Here is a 21,573-nt window from a genome sequence, read left to right on the forward strand (position 1 = left end):
CAGTGTCTGCACTGTACATTTAAAACAGTATTGTATCACTTTAAAATAGTCATGTCTTCCCCCAAAGAATCATGGGAAGTGTAGTCAGGGGCATACCTAAGGTTCGCTAGGTTGCTCCATAGCTGTCAACTTTCCCTGTTTTTGTGTGGGAAATTCCCTTATTTCAGCGGGGCTATCCCGGATTGTTAGATATCCCATAGACTGTCTCAGGGACAGGAGAGGCTGCTGATCCCTTATTTTCAAATCCGAAAGTTGACAGCTATGGGTTGCTCCCCACCAAGGGTTTAGGCCAGGCTTCCTCAACCTCAGCCCTCCAGATATTTTGAGATGACAATTCCCATCCTCCCTGACCACTGGTCCTGCTAGCTAGGGATCATGGGCCAAAAACATCTGGAGGGCCAAGTTTGAGGAAGCCTGGTTTAGGCCCAGGGGGAGCAAAAATCACACCTCTCTGGCTCCGAGTGACTAGGAGCCCACCCACCCATTTGCTCACTTCTACTGGGCTGTTCCTCCACCACTCTGGGCCACTGGGCACATGTCCTTGCCAAGGGCACAAGGGATGGGGGGCACTGCCAATACAGCTCCTTGCCAAGGGCACAAGGGAGCCTAGGTATGACTATAAGCATCGTTTGTTAAGGGTGCGGAGAATTTTTTAGAGACCCCACTTCTTCCTAGAGAGCTACAATTCTCTGTTCTCTGGGAAGAGGGATTGGCTGTTAAACCACCCTGAGAGTTGTAGAGGGGAACAGGGTCTCACAACTGAGCAACCTTAACAAACTAGTTCCCAGGTGGAAACTGTGATGGTTTAAAGTGGCACGATCTTGCTTTAAATGTATAGTGCAGATGAGGCCATCAATGTGTGCATAGGAGCCAACTCCTAAGGGCCATGGGGGCTTCAGCCCCTACAATAAAATATTGATGGGTGCCCAATGTGTCATGCGATCGATTATGTGGGGCGGGGCTTCCCTGGTCCCCCACAATATTTTATTCAAGTTGGCACTCCACCTACACATGCACACAGGGTGGTCTATTAACTTTCCAGTATCATTTCAAGTTCTGATGAGGCCCAGGAATTCACAAGATTCCAGGTTCCAGAACAGGGAAAGAGATGTACAACTTCCAAGTCCAGCTGAGGTCATGAGGTCTTTGGACAGAAATGGGTTTTGGCTACGCTGCAGCTGTTATTCATGATGGCGGGAGGACGGAATCTAATACCTTGTGCCAAATGAGATTATTTAATTCAGAGGATGTTTATAGAACTGAGGAAACACGGGGTGTAAATGGTGCAAGCCAAAAAAAAAGTTGCTGAGAACGAGAGAACTCCGATATGTAATAAACGTACCTGAATGTTAAATCAGGGCTGGATTGTTAAAAGCTTTGGTGGAGGTGGGCTTTTGACCATAACGATTTTGGGGTACCCATAAGGTTTGATGGCTTAAGGACTGGGGGAGGGGGACATTAGGAGCAGTCTGTAAGAAGAGGGCAGAGAAAAAGCAAGTTTGCAGCATATGCTAATGAGAGCGAGAGTTGTGATTAGGCATGGGAGCTCAGAGCCCAGTAGTCCCTGGTTCATATCACCTCGGTTTTGTTCCCTGATAGGTAAATGGTCAGGATGGAGGGTTACCCCCTTTCCCACAGTTCATGACTCAGTAGCAGAACACATGCTTTTCTTCTGCCTCCAAGGTCAGAGGCAGCAGGCCTGTGGATACGAACTGCTGGAAACAGCAGGAAGAGAAGTGCTCTCGCTTGTGGGCTTCTCACGGGCATCCTGTTGACCACTGGGCAAGATGGGATACTGGCCTGATCCTGCCAAGCTGTTCCTGGTTCTCAGATTATTCATTAGGCAAGACCTGGTACAGGCAAGCTTCCTAGGTAGTTACGAGTGAATTTGTCAGGCCAAAAAGGCTATTGATTTTTATCTGCCTGTTGACAGACCTTCTACATCACATCTAGTTGCAGCCCTAGGCAAGCCACTTAGACTGAGCCCTGCCCCCAATTGAATAGGATTTTAAAAATCCTAATCTACAAGAGTATTGATGTACTTTGAAAGCACCCTATGAGTTGTAAGCATGTGTGTGCTAAAATGGGCTGTCACAATCCTGCATGATTTTGCCTTGCAATGGTTTGTTTTTTTGAACTGCAGACCGTGTAGTATTTTGGGGATCGGGCTGTACTTACAAGGTTTAGGACTTGCTGAATTTTCTAGGGTAGAGGGAACATTTTTGAAGTGAAAACTTTGTAAGAGACTTTTTCGCAAGGTATGGTCTCAGCCCTCCTGAAAGTGGCCTGCTCACAGTGCAGGCTTTTTCAGCACCATAATAAAAACTCTCCACCCAGGCTGAAACACTCACGAGCGTAACGGGCTTGTGCCAAAAGAGCCAGGCACAGGAGGAATTCGGGAAGGAAAACAAGCCCTGGAAGACTCAGCCTGGTTTGCTTCTGCACCAGATATGTTGAGACTGCGTGATGGCTGCGTGATGAACAAGGGCTGCCACCGTTAGTGTTACGCCCAGCTCCCCTGCCTTCTACAGCAACCAATCATGCAGAAATTAAGCAGGTGACTGTTTTCTTGGCATAAGAGATAAAATTATAGGAAATGCTTCTCACATGCTGAGGAACTGGAGCATGACCAGAAAATAACATTTTAAAAATGAAGTCCTTACAAAACCTCAAATCATCCACGCAGTATCCCAAGAGGGAAGGAGCAGCGTACCTCTGCTGCATCTCCCAGCTGTGATTTTACACCATAACCTCAGCGGCAGGGTTACGTATGCCAGCGGTCAGCTTCCAGCACCCAATAAACGCCATGGAAAAAACAGATGACAGCCAACCCCTCAAAAACAACAATGATACGGGACAGAAAATGGGACCCAGAAAGAACCCATTGGGGAAGGCGCTCCCTCCCACCCCATCCTAGACGAACAGGCTCTATAGTAATCAGGCTCTCAGGAAGTGGTTTCTCCCTCCCCTTCGCCAGTTCTCCAGACCATCTGGATGCAGTTAGAAGCAGGCGTTTCCTGTCCTTGGCGTGGAAAGGAGGTGGGGAGGGGAGGAACGGGGGCTCAGAGGCCTCACAATTCAATTCAAAAATGAGGCTTGATTGGCATCACAGGGCATGCAAGTGTAAATCCAAAATCCCACCCCTCAAGAGCTTGCTCAATGGCCAGAGAACTCTATTGTGCAGACCAGACACATTTCATCCCTTGTGCCAAGAATCCCCCATTGGATGACACTGAAAAATCCCTCCCACCCATTAAGAGTGAGCGGGGTTAATGGTGAGAGACTTGTTGTGGGGGTCGGGAACAACTGGTTCGTTTGCAGAAGGCTGGCTCAAAAATGGATCAAAGCCAATTTTGCAACAACAAGGGTTGGTCACCTCCCATTTGTTCACTCACAGAAATAAGCTGAGGCCAGGTAGACGCTCCGAGTACCTCTTTGATGTCTGTATTTCTCTATGTACAATAGCTTATATGCAATATAGTTCCATCTATACAAATGGGCCAGACTCCTCTCGGTGCTTCCACATGTCCTGGAGAGAAGCACCTTGATATCCTGCAAATTCCTTCCACTACTTGGCGGCGTCAATGCTTTTGATGCCCCCCAACCCCCATCTCTGTGAGATGGCTCACCTTTCTTCAGTTATACATTCATGCCCTTTTAACATCTCCTCCCAAGACTAGGATCAATTCCAGGAGCAGCTGCCATCAGAATGGCACTCTCAGAAATGTTGTATTTTTCAATCTGGGGTCCCTTCCTGATACGCTATCAGAAAGGGATCCTGCCCACTTTGAACGTACTGCCATGCCCAAGATCACATTGAGGCTGGCCGTTCTTTGTTTTTTAAGTGCTCTTGACAGAAACCCTCCTCAAAAGGGACTATTGATGCGTCCAAGCGGAATCTGACACCTGGTTCCTCCACCTTTCATCTTAATCAGGTGTGGAGAACCTCTGGCACTCCTGACACTAAACTACAATGCCCACCCTCCCTCAGCAAGAGTGGTCAGCGGCCAAGGATGATGGGAGTTGTAGTTCAGCAACATCTGGAGGGCCAAAAGTTCCCCACATCTGATTTAAAACCTCCCCCACGCCTTTTGGGTGGCAGCGTTCCCCTGGCCCTCTTCCTCCCTCCCTCCATTCTTTTCCACCCTCATGCAGTCACCTCCACCAACCTTACGCACACAACCACTCTATCAAGTGGGGCGCTCACTGCCACATCACTGCCCCACACGCTTCCCCACTCCAGAAGTTGACCCTTTGACTGCTGTGAGGCCATTCTTTTGAGTCTCACCCTATTTATTCTCCTAGCACTCCTTCTGTCATCATACTTGGGTTTCCACTATAAAGCCAATATTGCGGTTATGTGTGTGCATGTGTGCGTGAGAGAGAGAAGGGGGGTGGAACAGGGCGGGAGGAGACAGCCGTAAATCCTTCAGCCCAGCTGGACCTCAGCACCAGAGCCCCATGGGGACTCCATCACCACCCTGAGCAGCTCCTCAGCCAACCTGCTAGGATTCCCAACGGATTGGAGAAGCTTGGCCAACACTGCGGCTTGGCAGGTGAGTCTTGCCACGTCCTGGAGAGCGTAAGCAGCACATTTCCGAAGCAAGCGGGGCCGGTTCTGCCGTTCAGCCAAGCAGTACACCTGGCCTAGAGTCTCGGGGCGCAGGAAGTCCCGGCACATGGCGTCATCAACCAGGGACTGGAGCTCTGGGAGGAGATACTGCTCGGCAACCGTGAGGATTTCTTCGGCTAAAGCGAAGGGGACCGAAACCCCCATCACCGGGCAGGGTTTGCCGCGGCAGCCATGGAGGAAGTGTGCGAGAGCCAGGAAGGGCTCGGGAGACACACCGCCCAGCCTCACGGTGGTGTGGCACGACTCTGCAAACCCTGTGCTCAGCATGGCACAGAAGACCTCGGAGGCTTCGCTGATGACCTGGCGCACGGTGGGCACCCGGGTGCCAGAGTCCAGCTGGAAATACAAGTCGGCCTTGCCTTCGTCCATGAAGCGGCAATAAGAGCAAGGGGGCGGAGAGTCCAGGCGCGGCCTCTTGGAGGCAGGGGGGGACGGCGAGGGAAGACTTGTGGCTTGGGAGCCCAGGAGGAGGGAGAGGGAATCCAAGGCGTAGAAAACAAGGCAGGGATCGGGGTCCCGCACCAGGGCACCTAACAGGAGACGCAGGCCAGAGTGGTCCAGCAGAAGTTTCCGGCAAAGGGAATCCTTCCTATGGGAGACAAAGAAAAAAACGCTTTGTACCCTCAGTACCTTTCGCTGGATCCTAACTCCCCCTTCCATTAGCTGAAAAATGAGAATTGTAAAATATCAGACCCCCAGCAGTAACACACACTTTCCTCTTTCCTCAGTCTCCACTTCTCGCTTCTCTTTCAAAAATAAATCTCTCATACTCTTTTGAGTGTCTTGTGGTTCATGTGGTGAGGAGTAATATACTTTCCCCCCCATAGTTTCACAGTCCATACCCCCAAATTTCTGAATCTGGGGCTAAATAAAACCCTGAGGTCACTCCGTCCCAGCCCAGTGGCTGCTCCTCATTCAAGATGGCCTCCACCATTTTGGTAGCCACATGAGGAAACTGCAACCACACGAGGAAGTAAATCCTTTTTATCCCCTTCTCTTCATACCAGTTTGACAGAGCAATGTCAGACTTACCTGCAGATAAGCGGAAGGGCGAGTGCACAGGCCACCTGATCGGATTCGGAGCCCGACAGCAGCATGTGGGTGAGAACACCCACTCCATAAGGGGACTCCGCTTGCACACAAAGGTTCATCAGCAGCGTCTCTCCTGGGGGGAAGGGGAAGAATGGGTCAGAAATGCGTTCAACAAACAGCACCTCCGTTTGATGCGGCATCTGCATCAACTCTGAAGGGAGCCAGCCCACTTTTTGGCATCTGCCCTGCCCCCAACTGCCCAGTCAGCCTTTTCTGTATCGCAAGAGCTGCGGTCCCCCCACAATTTATTTCATGCTCCATTTTATGTCTGCAAAACATGTGGGAAGCAAAAAGGCTCTCTCTGATCTGAAGCCTCAACCCCAGCCTACGTTAGCTGGGGCGAGGTGGAGGGGACTTCAATTACTCAGCGGTGAGGGGGAAAGTGGTTTCATACACTACCATAAGGGCTCTCCTTAAGGTCGCTTTACACGTTCCAACACTGAAAACCACTTCAGAGGCAAAGGCCTGCTGAGCATCAGCTAATAGCATGGCCTGTGGCAAAGAGAGACTAGGAACCACAGTATCCCAACAAACCAACTGGCTTTCCAATGAGCCAAAGACCCACTAAAGTGAGACACCACAGCATCTTCAACATGAGAATACCCGGTTCCTCTTTAATATGAGGAACCACTCAAAAAAATAAACTATGCAGGCTTGAATTCCAATAACCTAGAACAGAGGTTCTCAAATCATCCTCAGTAGACCACCTTTTTGGTGGTCTCCTTTTGGGTGCTCCACAGAAAGGTTGTGGAATATCAATACTTCGCCCTCAACTCCCAATCCCTGGGATAGCTCAGTTGGTAGAGGATGAGACTCTCAGGGTTGTAGGTTTGAGCCCCACGTTGAGCAAAAAGATCCTTGCATTGCAGGGGGTTGGACTAGAAGACCCTTGTGATCCCTTCAAACTCTACAATTATATGGTTTATTTTTCTGATGAGCCAAGCTAGACTTCCCTGAACTCTCTTCAAAAGCTCCCAACACATCCATTGCATTAGAAAGGCACTATCAAACGCCAACTGCAATGAGAGTTGTGCATGTGGTTTGATGTACAGAACCAAAAAAAAGGGGGGGGAGTTATTAAGCGGCCTTTTGAGATCTCCATAAATTTTAAATTTACTAGTGGGGGGAAAGTTTAAGAACCGCTACGCTGGAATGCAGAGATAACAGAAAATCCACACACCAAGTTCCTTGAACCTCCTGGTGTCGTGCTCCCCTGCATCCAGGCTTCTTGGCTCCACCTCTTCCCCCTCTTCCTCGGCAGTAACAGCCGCCGCCACCTGCTCAGGCGACACGCCAAGGATCAGCCAGGCATGGATGAGCGAAGCGCCGTAGGAACGCACAAAGGCCTCCAGGCAAGTGGGGTTGCAGGTGAGGCGATGCAGCAGCCGGAGGCAGCGAGAGGAGGGGACGGGGCTTCTCGTGACGTAGCGCAGCAGGCCTTGCAAGGTGGCCGGTGTCACCAAGCTGCGGCTGGGATCCTCAGCCTGGGAAAAGCGGGAAAGGAGCAGCAGGACGGGGGCCTCGGGGGCATGGAGCTCTCTGTCGCCCCCGTGTGGAGAGAGGGAGAGCGGCAGGGCTAGGGGGAGCAGTGGGGACGGAGTCTCGCCAGCAGGACGTGATGCTTGAGGAGGTGGCGCCTGCTCAGACGTTGACCGGAACTTGGCACGGCGTTTCCAGCAGGACGTAGGTGTCCTGTACTCATCGGGAGAACTTGAGAGGCTCTGAATGCTCAGCTTTGGGGCGACCAGACAGGCCTCCTCGCTGGCTGGCGATTTGGCAATGGGCCTGGGGGACAGTTGGCTTTGGTCACTCTTGCTCGGAATCAACGCCATGGCAGCCAAGTGCGAGTTACTGGTCCCAGGCTCATTTTGGTCCGTTGTCAAAGCAGCCCAGGTTGACTGCTCCGTATCTTCATCTGGTTTCGATGGATTCGTCAGCACTGAATCTGGGGCTGCCGCTGAAGACAATGAACAGGGCAGCTTCAACACGTCCTGTCCAGGGAGTCCTTTCTTTGGATTGGCTAGACCTTCCTCTTCTGATTTCATCAGCAGCCCCTTCTGCTGCTTACTCGTCTCAACCATTTCCAGCTCCTTGATCTCCTCTGAATCTGGCACCTCCAAACAGAGACTTCCAGGTTTGTCAAACACAGGCGATGCCACTGGGCACAGGCTCTGCTGTGGATATGCTCCATCTCCCTCCGCTGGGTTTAAGGTCTCGGTAGAACTTGGCTGACATGCAAGGGGCAAATCCAGTAGTGGAGAGTTTAAGAAATCGGGGGATTCGGCCCGGGACTGGGTTTTTACTCCAGATACGGCATGGCAGGGGCCATGGGGTTCATCTTGCAGCTCTTGGTTGGGGCTGACGCATCCTTGGACATCCAGTTCAGAAAGGGTGGTGTCGGGGGACCACTGTGGAGAAAGGTCCCCTGGGCTGGCAATGTAGCCTTCAGAAAGAAGCCAGGATCTGCAGAGTGGATAGAAGGAAAGGCACAGATATAAGGGATGAAGTACAAAAGCGATTGTAGAGTTTGGGGTGGGCAGTGAGGAGGGAATCACATGACCATGTGGCATGTGGTTGGTAGCCATTAGCGGGTGCGAAGTGTTGGAGAAGAGTGCATGTATCAGCTTCTAGCCCACAGCAAGCGGACGACAGGCATCTGTTGTTGTGTGCATGACTCCGCTTTTGGCAGCCAGCTGCAAAATACTGCAAGCATCTGCACGTACAGCTGTGCGGTGGCACATGCTTGCCAGAGCCTTGAATCGAACACTGCAGGCTCCTGCTACTGCTACCACACGGCCAAACGATGGCATCAATAGGACATGGAAGCAAAATACAAAGAACATCTGGTGGCAGCAACCACAGCCACCCTCAGTAGCACAACAATCCTGGGGAACAAAGCAAGCACAGGACACAGAACACTAAGAAACTCTAGCCCCGTTTAAAAGCAAAACTATTGTTTAGTTTTCCAACCTGTGTTTCCAGCGAAGAAAAGTTTGAAAACAAGCTAAAAGTGATTCCGCAGAGCTGGCAATGGTTGGAGTAGGGCAACATCCCTGTCCAGCTCCTCTGACCCCTAACAGCCCACTAGCCCCCAATCTTGACACCTTTGCTTCTTTCCATTTTCCACGGCCTGGGTAAAAATTTAGAAAAAGCTACACATTTAGATGTGACTAATTTGCACAAGACATTCCAAATGGGGTTTGTTTTACTTTGCTGGTACAGAACTGGCATGTTCTGGGTATATACTTCGCTCACCATAAAAAGCCCTCTTTTGAAAGGACATGACCTCTTTCAGCACTTGCATAAAACAAACCCCTAGCTCAAGACATTCTGTACCTGAGGCTCTGGAAGCTGGAAGACTCTGCTCCAGGCGTGGCCTGCTCCCCACGACGCCCCTCTGCAGGTAGGTCAAAAGAAGCAGCATCCCTCTCATCTACCAGGTCGTCGTCCTCCTCCTCCTCTTCTTCCTTCCGGCCTCTCCATTGGCCCAGCGCTGCCAGCCTCCCAACCAGCAAAGGCACAAGCCCTCCAGCCTGCAGCACCTCCAGGGCCTCCTCATCATAGAAAAAGGCCACAAAGGCCACCACCACGCGATCGTGGGAGGAGCTGTGGCCCTGGTCCCGCAGCAGGGACAGCAGCAGCTCCAGCCCCCCAGCTTCTCGGACCCGGCTTCTATTGATTGCCTCTCGGCACAGCAGACACAGAGCTTTCACCAGAGGATGGAGGGCCATGCCAGGTGCCCCGGCCTTCTGGCGTTGCCGGATCTCCCCCACTAGCACCTCCACTCCGCCAGCGTTGCCCACAGCTGGCCTCAGCATGCCCTGCAGACAGAGGTTGGACAGAGCCACGAGAGCAGTCTCCCGCACCGCCCGCTTCTCATGGCTAGTCAAGGCCACGAGGGTTGCCACACCGCCCGCCAAGCTGAGCTGCTGCGCGCAGTCGCGGCTGCAGCCCTTCGTCAGCTCCAGGAGGGCGCGCACGGCAGCTGCAACAAGGGCGGCGTCATCCAAGGAGGAAGCCAAGCGCTCAGCAATGGAGCGCACCACCCCCTGCTGGACCAGCACAAGGCGATGCGCAGGCGTGTCAGCCAGGTAGCGCACTGCCCTGATCACACTCTGCAAGCACTCTCTGTCCTGGGAGGTGGTGAGGACCTGCACCAGCGGGGGCACTGCTCCTGTAATGGGAGATTTTTTTGGGGTGGCGGGGTGGGGGAGAGAATGGAAGAAAAAGAAAGCCAAGTTATAGAGTCTCATATATTACAATTTCTCTATGGTTTGCCAGCAAACGTCCAAGCCTCTCCAACTGGCCTGCCAAGTCGCAGCACCATCTCTCTCCACTACCACCCCCATCTTTTTCTGCTACTCTCAGCAGCTGCTGCAATGAAGGTGCTTTGAGCAGCAGATGCAGAGGACCTTAAAGGGCAGTCGCCACTTCCCAGGCAATTTTATCAAGGTAATATGCCACACCCTTCCAGGCTACTAGAAAAACACGTGGGTGATTTTTTAGCAGAGATGGGTGTCCATCTTACCCCCAGCTCCACAGACGGGAGCAAAAAGAAAAGGGTTCTGTGGCCACATCCCTTTCTATTGAGAGGGCTGCCACAGATTCCAAAGCAACTCCTCCATCTGCATCTAAGTTTTAGAAGTTTATATGAACATCTGCACTTGAATCCAAACAGAACATTGTGCAGAAATTTCACCCAAATTATGGCAAAATTCCCACCCCTCCTCTGTTCTCTGTCCCAGATAAACGAGGGTGGGGAGAGAGATACACAGAGAGAATTAAAACAAGTCTCCAACACGAAATACGTTCCCCCACCAATTTTACCTAGGCTAAAAGAGAAAACTGCTAGCATGTTGCCTAATTTAACACACAACCTGTTTGTAGTTTATCCACAAGTGACCAAATGCTCCACACAGATCCCCTATTCATTCTGGAATCCCAGTGCATTCTATCTGGGAATTTTGTAATACATGAAGACTAAATATTTTCAATAACGAGAACAAAGCTTCATGTTTATATAGTGCATTTCAAGCGCTCAGAGTACTTCACAGACATTATTGCTGTAATCTTTACAACAGCTCAGTAAGGTAGGCCAGCATGATCCTGGTATTGCAGAGCGGGTGGCAAGAGTGAGAGAAGTTTGCCTGGGGTCACCAAGTGAGGCTATAACTGGGATAAAACTGGGCAATTCCAGCTCAGATTCTTAGCACTCCCCTCCACTATGCTAGTTTTCACCAGGAAGCTTCCGGTTATTAAGATATGGAGGCAATGAGTAATTATATAAACTCATGTCAGTCTAACATGTGGAAATGAGGAGCACCTCATTATGGAGGTGTTGCAAAGGGGCAGGGAGTCATAACATATGGACTGGACCCCCACCCAGCCCCTCATGAACAAACCTGCCCTCCACCCCTACCCAGTACACCATCCCACTTCCAACCTGCTTCGTGAATGGCCTGGCAGTTTTCTGTGTCTACAGCCAAGTTGCCGAGGGCTCGTGCCGTCCGATTCTGGATGCTTTCTGCAGCAAGCGATCTCAGGATAGTAACTATAAACCCACAGATTGTGGTGGGGGGGAAAAGGAAGGAAGAGAGATGGAGAATAATGTAGCTGTAAAACCACAAACAACTTTCAGGGGAATAGCTGTGGTAGTCTGTTCCAGTGAAAAGCAAACGAGTCTTGCGGCACTTTAAAGGCCAGCAGATTTAGCTCTCTTTGCTTTTTTTAAAAAAGTTGGGTAAGAACAACTGTTTAAAGAGGGTAGCATTTTCTGCCTGATTCTACCCCCTCCTTCCATGTAATACATGCCTTAAGCCCTCAACCAGGAATTATCACATTTCTACACTCTATATACTGCAGTGCTTACTCTACACTGTAGAGTGCTAAAGATTTATAAAAAGGTATGGTCTCTCTTGACAACCAGTGTAAACACTGCTTTCCAAATGCACAAACGCACAAGGTTTTGCGACTGCTAGGGGGAACCTCAGTATAATCCCAAATCCCCAAGATTGCTGCTGGCTTCTCCTAGAGGGAAAAAGCCAACCACTTCTAGTTTGCATGTGTTCACTCATCTTAAAGCAGCCCCACAACCTATGAAAGAACCAAACGGGGTAGAAGCTCAAAAGGAAAACACTGAACTTAATTTGCATTGGTTTAAGACAGCAGTTCTGCACCGTCCTCCATCGATGGAAAGACGGAGGCTTTGGCATTTACACGTTTAACGGCCAGGTGGCGCTGCCAGCTGCAAAAAGCAAATTACAAGTCCCTGCGCATCCTCTCCTTAAAGGCTTAGGCATCTCCTCCCACCGCAGCATTCAAAGGGTCACAAGTCCAACTTGAGTAGCTCAGGATGCCAAGACGTGTGCGCATGTTCCAGGCCAATGCCCTTTATTCTTATTACATTTATATCCCACCTTCCTTCCAAGGAGCTGAAGATGGCATGCGTGGCTGTCCCCCCGCCCCATTTTATCCTCACAACAAGCCTGTGAGGCAGAGAGTGACAGGCCCAAGTTATTTTATTTATGTATGTATTCAGTTTGTATACCCTTCACCCACAGATCTCAGGGCGGTTCATCCAATGAGATTCGTGGCTGAGCAGGGATCTGAACCCTGGCATCCCAGGTCCTATTCTGACACCCAACATCAGTCGGGCGTAGAGGTTAACCAAGGGCGACAGCTCATCACCCTTAGAACTGCACGTATGGCTTCAACCCTCCCTAGCCCCACAGGGCAAAGCCTAACATTAGCTGTGACTCCTGTGTTGCAGGGGCTTGGACTGGCTGCCCCTTCCAACAATTCTGGGACTCTGTGATTTCCACTTGCCAACACTTAACGCCCTTTAAGCACGAGATTTTTTTTTTAAAAAAACAAAAACTTAAGGAAATCCGAGCTACATCATCTTATTTAACGAGATGGGTATCACACATGACAGCCCAAAGTAAAGGTATTGGAGAAGGCAGAAAGGCGCAGAAAGTGAGCCAAAGCAGCTATTATTCCACGCGAGGATCCAATAATCTTTACAAACTCTGGGGGCGGGACCCCAACCTTTGACAAGTCAAGGGGGCCTTGGCAACACAGGCACCCAGGCAGTGGGGGGGGGCTGGAGGGTTGACTTGGGGGTCTTAAGATCCCACCTGGCGCCCACCCAAAGGTTGGGGGGGGACCAAGACTGCCCTGCCGAGCTCCCCTTACCCCCAAGGGGGTACCTGGCCCTCCCCATAAGTGGGGCCCCCCACTTACCGAGGGGCGGGATCCCGCCCAGCTCGCGCACCTGGGTGCGGCTGGCGCCCTCGGTGCAGCAGTTGCCCAGGATGCTGAGGGCGAGGTCCAGGGTGCGTCGCGGCCGAGGGGCGCCGGCCAGGACCCCCAGGAGAGGCGCCAGGCCCCCTCGGCTCCGGAAGCGGGCGATGCCCCCGGCCTCCTTGATGTGCTGCGTCCTGAGGGCCAGCAGGGCCCGGCCGAGGCCCGGCTCGGCGCCCTTCTGCAGCTGGGCCAAGCAGTAGCCCAGGGAGCCCCCCGGGGAGGTGGCCCCGACCCCGGCGCCCCGGGGAGCAGCAGCAGGAGGAGGGGGAGCCGCCATCTTGGGAGAAGCCCCTGCCAAGGCCGGGCGGGGGAGGGGCGCCGGAGACCTTAGAGCGGCCGGACCCCTCGGCTCTGCGGGAACTGTAGTTCGCTCCCCATGAGGACAAAGGTGCGCGGGGGGGGGGTGCGAAGACTATAGGTCCCGAGATCTAGCCCGAGTCCCCCTCCAGGGCCAAGGGAGGCGCGTTGCGTGACGGGAGTTGTAGTCCCTTTCCCACCTCCTAGCTATAGACATTATAGGGAAACGTTGGGAGGAAAGACTGCAACTCCCAGAAGGCAACGCGCCACCAAATGGTTGACTCGGGGAGAATGGAGCAAGGCACGACGGGAAAGTATCCCGGACTGCGCCGCGCGTCGTTTTTGGCGTTCGCCGCCGTCAGTTTTTCCTGTTTTCCTGGGGAGAAATACGCGAAAGTTGTGTTTTGATTGGTCGTTCCGGGCTTCAGATTTAATAAAGTGTTATCTTAAGTGCTTGCATTGGAGCACCGTGGCTTTTGCTCGTTCGATTTAAGTTTTAAAGTGTGGTGATGAAACATTGCATCAGCTAAGTAGTTAATGGCTTACACACTTAAGACGGAAAGTCAAAGGCGAGGGTTTAAAAAAACAAAACACCGTCCCGGGAATTGTGTACAGTAGTCTAAATTTAGACAGGGAAAGAGAAGACAACAAAGGGAGAGGAGAGTCGCAGAATAAAGTTCCGCTCTGGTCACGGGGCTTTACTTAATGTGGTTGCTTCGATATTTATATTCAGGGTTACTCTTTCCAAGGTGACTTACTATATATTTTTTATATTTACTCTTTCCAGTCTATTTCTGAAATTCCTTTGTAGTAAAACAGCTACTTTGAGATCTTGTATAGAATGTCCTGGGAGATTGAAGTGTTCTCCTACTGGTTTCTCTGTCTTGAGAAGCTGCTGAATTGCAACTTATCACCAAACTTAAAACCATGGAGAGACCTGGTCTGAACAAAGACCTTGGATTCTGATCTCATTATACATGACAAAGCCACTTTTCACCTTCTCACCCCTTGCTTCTTCCTGTAAGACCTATTGCAGTCGTTAAGAGTCGTCAACAGGCTCATCACAGCTATCTGCCAATCACCCATTCCCACCACCCTTCTGAGTAATACCCCTCCCCACCTTCTCACTATATAGAAGGGTCTGGAAACTTCTGTTTCAGTGTATCTGAAGAAGTGTGCATGCACACGAAAGCTCATACCAAGAACTAACTTAGTTGGTCTTTAAGGTGCTACTGGAAGGGGAAAATATTTTGTTTTGACTATGGCAGACCAACACGGCTACCTATCTGTAGCAGAATCAAACAATGCAGTGACCCCCCAAAAACAGCAAATGTGTATATGTGAGTGTTGGCATCTGTCTGTATTGGGAGACAATGGAAGAGTGCACCATCAAGGGTAAAGTCAAACCCAAACTGCTGGAGAATTCCAGCGCCTGCTCTGGCTGTCTAGACCAAGGAGGGAGGGAAATGCTTTATTGCAGCTGTGGCAGATGAAGGCATCCAGTATAACTGATGCAGGTGCACCATGCCATTTCTTCTCTGCTCCTCTGGTGGTCATTTCTCCTCTGGTTACTGATGTGGCCATACAACTTGTCTGTCTGCAGGGATTCCCATACAGTGGGGTTAATGTTGCCAGACTTCATCTCACTCTTGCAGACATCTTTGTAATGCAGAGTTGGTTGGTCAACAGGCCTGGTCTTCCTGACACAACGCAAAATCTTCCTGACACATATGGAAGGCACTGAGGCATCGCTCCTGACCGCTGTAAGTTGCCCACAACCAACTCAAGATGCAAGCTTGGTAGATCTTCATCTTGGTATTGATCATTCTCCCAAACCTTTTGGAGAGGCGAGCCATTGGCATAGCTGCCTTGCCAATTAGCTTGTCCAGCTCAGCATCAATGGAAAGGTTGCTGGTTATGGTGGAGTCCAGGTAGACAAAATTGTCTATCACCTCAAGCATGTGGTCACCACCACTGATGCATGGAGTGCTGGCGACATCCTGAGCCAATACGGTCTGAAAGGCTGATGGTGAGGCCTTTCCCCACAGGGGAAAGTGTCTCTAGTGTCCCAGCTATTGTGTCCTTGAGTCTAATACCTCCTGAGGGTAGATTCACAAGCATGGCCTCAGAGGTCAATATTAACCTTGGATCCAAATAAGTGGGCATAGGATTGCAGCCCCTGTAACCCAATTTCCAGTCGGCCATGCTGGTCCATCTACAGTATAGGACAAATGTTTGCCTAAAAGGGAAGCCTCAAAGGATCAACCCCCCTACTAATAATTAAACCTCACAGCCCTGCTCAGTGTACTGTGAGTGGCAGCTAAATCCGAGAGAAGATCCTTGAAGCCCAAGACAGGCTCTCCTTGGTGGAAGAGGACAAGCCCTTTGAAGGGATCAGCCACGGTTCACTAGGCTATGTGGTGGAGAACTGGCCTCAGCTGGACTTGGAAGCCTCTTCACCTTCCTGGCAGTAGAGATGGAGGACACTTGGGGGAGCTTGTAAACAGAGTGCTGATGACTGTAAACTTAAACCTATACCAGCAGCCACTAATGTCATTTGGGGTAGAAAGTTTATTGGGAGTGGGGTGTGGGGACCGTCCGTCCCTAAGAGAAAACAAGCCACACAAAGAGCACATTTTCAAAACAAAGCAACACGGATCGGATGAGCCTACTGATCTAGTCACCTTTATCGATTGGACAATCTGAACAAGTGTTGGCTAAACATCAAAGATGGACAGAGCCAAGGGGCGCTATTTTTCAACCTTCAACCCTCCACCTCTGGGGCCTGGTTCAGACAAAAGTACATGGTGAAGGAACATAATCATGGCCACCCCACTCAACAGGCACGGCTGTCTCTTGCCACACGTTTCAGTAGTGAAATGTCTTTTTAGATCATATCTGCACACAGATATGTTTTCATTAATGTACATAGAATCTGGGAAAGAATGGTTCAGCCTGAAACTACATTCAGTGGATTTTTTTATGAGCATCACCCGCCTGTGTAAAATTATGTCCATGTGTCATGTCTGTAATAAGTAAGCATGGTCCTGTTTCTTCACTGTCTGTTCCCTCAGTGTTTATTCAGACACGGCCTGTGCGTCATGAAAAAAATGAGCTAGGCAGCATGCAACATTTTGGTGTTTGTACTTCAGATGTGGCAACATCTAGCGTCGTAGTGGTCCGAGCCTGAGTACATGTTCCATTGACATTAATCATAATGTCAAAAGTAGCCTTACATAACTCAGACCCTGTATACAAAATACATTTAAAGCACTATGAAAGCATTCTAAACAGCATGGCTTCCCCCAAAGAATTATGGGAACTTTAGTTCATTAAAGGTGCCGAAAGTTGTTAGGAAATGCCCCATTCCTCTCATAGAGCAACAATTCCCAGAATTCCATGGGAAGGGGATTGATCGTTAAACCATTCTGGGAACTGTAGGTCTGTGAGAGGATCAGGGGGTCTCCTATCAACTCTCCGCAGCCTTGAGAAACTACAGTTCCCAGGAGAAGCTATTTTTCCAGGTGCCTCCTCAGTCTTGGGGCAGGTATTGAAGGAGCTGCAGGCTGTCTTTCTCTATTATTTATCACTCCTTTGATGTGTTAACCTTTCAGTCTGAGAATTTTGTCCAGGATCCTGGACTAGGTAGGCCTTTGGTCTGATCCAGCAGGCTCTTCTTAAGTTCTCATCAAAATGAAGTAAGAAGTAAGAGCCTGCTGGATCAGACCAAAGGCCTACCTAGTCCAGCATCCTATTCTCACAGTATTCAAACACATCCTGCCTCAGACAGCGGAGATTGAAACATAGCCATCATGGCTGGCTGTCACTGATAGCCGTTTCCTCCATGAATATGTCTAATCTTTTAAAGTCACCCAAGTTTGTAGCCATTGCAAATCTTGTGGAAGTGAATTCCACAAATTAACTACATTGTGTGAGGAAGTAATTTTGAAAAATGTACTGTATTTTTTCGATATAACACGCCCCCATGTATAAGACGACCCCCAATTTTTTGGGACCGCAATAAAATATGGGGTGGGGCGGGGATTGCCCAAAGTTGTTGTTGAGCTTTTTGGGGGAGGAGCCGCCGCCGCCAATCACTCTAAAGTCTGCCCGCCAATGCAGATTGCACGCATTGCCGCAGCCACCAATTGTCTGCACACTTGCTGCCAAAAGCACACCTGCACACTCGACGAAACCACAACCAATTGCACACACACCTTGCTGATGCAGTAAATAGCCCACCCAATTTTCACAGCTGCAGCCAATCGTCAGCAGGCCTTGCCGCAGCAACCAATCACACACCCTATCACCACTGCTAATCTCCTGCTGGATGCTGCCACCAATCTTCTATCTGTGTATAAGACGACCCACAATTTTTGCCTATTATTTCTAAGGAAAAAATATCTTATACACGGAAAAATACGGTATGTGCCCAAGGTGGGTCTCGAACCCATGACCTTGAGACTGACGCTGTGAACACACCATACATTTAAATAACACCTCCCTAAGATTCCTGGGATCTGTAGTTTGCACCTCAGAGAGCTACAATTCCCAGCACCCTTAACCAACTACAGTTCCCAGGATTCCGTGGGGAGGGACATGCTTTAAACATATTATGTGCAGGCAGTCTAAGAGTCTCATGCTCTACCAACTGAGCTAACTGGATGTGTAGCCCAACCACAATCTAACATTTATTTTATCGAAAGGTAACTACTGGCTTGTCTTCTAAGAAGCTTGAGGCGGTGTAGACGGAGCTTTCCCATTTTTATCTTCACAGTTACCCTGTGAGGTAGCTTCCTAGTTGGGAGACAGTTGCCCAAGGCCACAAAGTGACCTTCATGTGTTGGGACAGCATTATCTTCCACTCCATCTCTCACAGCCTGCTTCACACTTGGTGTCAATGGCAGCAGGGACAGGAGAGCAGGGAGTATCCAATATGGTTAGTAGGGTAGGGCTGACTGGTATAAAATCAAGCCTTTTTATACCATAATATCTGCTGTTCTCAAAAGTCCTGAAATCATAAACTCATCACACCACATTCCACCTTTTTGGTTTATTAGGCGTGATGAGTCCTCAGAATGGAAGGGAGGACACTCGTAAAAAAACAAAAACAAAAAAATCTGGTTGCTTCGGGGTGAACTCTGGCATAGGCGTTGTTGGCACCCCGGGACCGAGGGTGGTTTGGAGAGCAGAGAGCTGCTTGTCAGCAGGTTGCTGATTATGAAAACCAGGCCACAACAAGCTCCTTATATCTTGCCCAAATCGTCGCTACCTGTCTTTGTTTCCTCATCAGATGAAACTCCGGCCTGGCAGGCGGAAGGGTGGTGCAAGAGATTGCCACCTCCAAGTTGCCGCACGCAAAACAACTCACTCAGCGGCCTCTCTGCCTCAGGGCTCTTGGATTGACTCACAACAACGAGAGGGGAGGGAAGCTTGGGATATTTGGGGGGAACCCTGGGCTCCTCAATTGCCTGTCAGCATTTCTTCCTGACTTCTCAGAGCCAGACATTCAGCTTCCTCCTTGACCTGCTTCCATGAGATCCTATGGTAGCCACCATCGGCTCAGCTGACAACAAACTGGCATGTGGTTCCTGCTCTCCCAGGACTGCCTCCCACATTATAAAATCTGTGTCACTTTAGGAAAGAATTAGGCTCTGAATTTGTTTGTTTTCCTTTCCCTCCTCATGCCTTTTTCCTTTTGTATCGGAAGGTTGGCAGTTCAAATCAGCCCGACAGGGTGAGCTCTGTCCCAGCTCCTGCCAACCTAGCAGTTTGAAAGCACACCAGAGCACATAGATAAATAGGTACCGCTGCAACGGGAAGGCAAACGGCGTTTCCGTGTGCTCTGGCACTCGTCATGGTCCTCCGTGCGCCAGCAGCAGTTTAGTCATGCTGGCCACATGACCCAGAACGCTATCTGCGAACAAATGCCAGCTCCCTCCGCCTGAAAGCAAAATGAGTGCTGCAACCCCATAGTCACCTTTGACTGGACTTAACTGTCACCTTTGACGGGACTTAACTGTCACCTTTGACTGGACTTAACTGTCCAGGGGTCATTTACCTTTTTACCTATCCTGTCTACTGGATGGCAAGCCTATGTTGTATACTAATCTATACAACTAAAAATTGTAAAGTAAAATAAAATAAAATACTATTATATTGCCTATAAAACTTTGAGAATGGTGGTGGAGGTCACGCATGGACCAGCTAAATGAACCAATAAGGAAACCCTACTGAGAAGTTATATAATGTGACTCAAAATGTCCACCTTGTCCTAGATGCTTAAGGGGGTCGGGTGACTTGTCTTTCATGCCCCAGGATAAAAGAGCAGTGCTTCATTATCTGAAGTCCATTTCCACTCTCTGCTTTCACCATTACTGAGTAATGCCTTACTTCCCCTTTTCTGAGAAGAACCCCGGAGTCCTGGTGTGCCCATCCCATAGCCCACAGCACTTTTGACCTCATACACCAACCCAGAGCCAGTAATCCTGACACACAGCCCAGCTCTCTCCTTCCAAAGAATCTAGAAGTCTTGAACCCACCCACCCCTGAAAAACCAACCTGATCCTCTCTAATGCTTTGCCCAGTGCAACTCAATCCTCTCTGGAGGACTCTGGGCACCAACCCCATACCCGTCTAATCTCGATTTCTCCCCTTCTCACCTGTAATGGGAATAGAACTCCACTACCCTTGAGTATCCCTTCTCAGCCTCACTTCCTCTAGTGCCCCTACAAGGATTAGTACCGGGTATTGTTTAGGGTGAGTAGTACGAAGTGGATCAAAGCTGGTCAGTCCACATACCCCGCCCTGCCCCAACCGGTTCTCTTGAAATTTGCAATGGGAAAGAGGTTTGTTGTAATGACAAAACCACATCCCCCAAACGTACCCAAGAGTGTGCTTTGATGGCTAAGTGCGAGTGCCCCTACAGCACACCGGTCAAACACTTGTCTGATCTTAACACAGAAATCAGTGCCAGATTTAGGGTGCTGTGGGTGGTTCCTCCGCACAGGGTGCTGAGCCGAGGGGGTGCAAAGTGGCCCCCGCCACCACCAGCATCCCTGAAAGATCCGTAAAAAAGCAACTGTACCAAAAGGAATTATTTTGAAAATTATATTGGGGAGGTGCAATTTATGTCCTGGCTCAGGGCGCCATATTACCAAAGTTTTCCCCTGATGGAAATAGCTGCTTTGGAGAGACGGGACTCCTGGTTACCCTCCCCAGCAGAGAATTGGGGCTGGGTGTCTGATGGGGTGGAGGAGGAATCAGTATTTTCCAGAGCAGGGCTACGTGCCCCTTGTCTCCCCTTCTAGCCTGGCTGGTTTCTTCTGTCTGAACAGCTGCATCACAGGCAGAAATTATACAGAAACATCTGCATCCCATGCTAGTCCTCCCCAGAGCAGACCCACTGAAGTTAATAAGCATGACTAATTTAGGCCCATTAATTTCAGTGGGTCTACTCTAAGTAGAACCCAATTAGATATTTTTTTCCTCCTCTGTTCAGCTGAAAAGGCTCCCAGAGAGCAGCTTACAGATCAATCATTATTTTCCAAAAAGCTGTTGTTTCCCACAAGCTTACAATATTTTCAAAAATGACAGAAAAGGAAAAGGGAATGGGAAGTAGGGAGGAAGAAACCAAATGTCATGTGCCAGCAGTTCCTACTTCTAAAAAAACGCCTGGCTTGAATTGAAATAGTTCAGATAACCATTAAAGGCATCCCCAAACTCGGCCCTTCAGATGTTTTGGGACTACAGTTCCCATCATCCCTGACCACTGGTCAGTCCTGTTAGCTAGGGATGATGGGAGTTGTAGTCCCAAAACATCTGGAGGGCCGAGCTTGGGGATGGCTGAGATAACCTGATGGAATGGCTGAGGTGAGGGGAAAGAGCAGTCAGAGCACCTGGTGTGTCAGAAGAGCTGATGGAAAAGCCCTGCTCTCTTCTCCCTCTCCCTCTCCTCTGCAACCTGCCAATGTCTTTGACTGTAGAGATAAAGCTGGCAGGAGATGCAGTGATGGAGGAAAGCTTCACCTGCTGAATTTCTGCCTGCCTGACGACTGTTACAAAAACCATAGCCCTGCTAATGGGAATCTTAGCTTTGTGGGAGTGTTTGGGTGGAGGAAAAACTGGCGCAATCCAGACGTTTTGAACTACAACTCGCATCAGCCCTCAACATGCCAACATACATCTGTTGAATTGCAAAGCCTCCGCCTATCCCTGCACCTTAGGCCTCATTCCCCTTAGAATCA

At 50.0% G+C, this 21,573-nt stretch overlaps 1 protein-coding gene across 2 annotated transcripts; it reads right to left on the minus strand.

Annotated features, from left to right (window-relative positions):
• Window positions 1-3,428: 3,428 nt before the first annotated feature.
• Window positions 3,429-13,494, minus strand: ARMC5 (armadillo repeat containing 5). Of its 2 annotated transcripts, none has more exons than XM_081885153.1 (6): window positions 12,968-13,494; window positions 11,169-11,276; window positions 9,062-9,899; window positions 6,906-8,188; window positions 5,666-5,798; window positions 3,429-5,222 (listed from the first exon to the last, which is right to left on the minus strand). In XM_081885153.1, exons 1-6 carry the CDS (start codon window positions 13,305-13,307, stop codon window positions 4,430-4,432), a joined length of 3,495 nt encoding a protein of 1,164 aa, XP_081741279.1. In that variant the 5' UTR covers window positions 13,308-13,494; the 3' UTR covers window positions 3,429-4,429. The 2 variants fall into 2 exon arrangements, with proteins under 2 accessions (XP_081741279.1, XP_081741280.1); XM_081885154.1 differs by lacking the exon at window positions 12,968-13,494 and adding an exon at window positions 12,284-12,857.
• Between the last annotated feature and the right edge of the window lie 8,079 nt (window positions 13,495-21,573).

Source organism: Podarcis melisellensis (assembly GCF_964234715.1).
Source record: "Podarcis melisellensis genome assembly, chromosome: 13".
Classification (NCBI taxonomy): Eukaryota; Metazoa; Chordata; class Lepidosauria; order Squamata; family Lacertidae; genus Podarcis; species Podarcis melisellensis.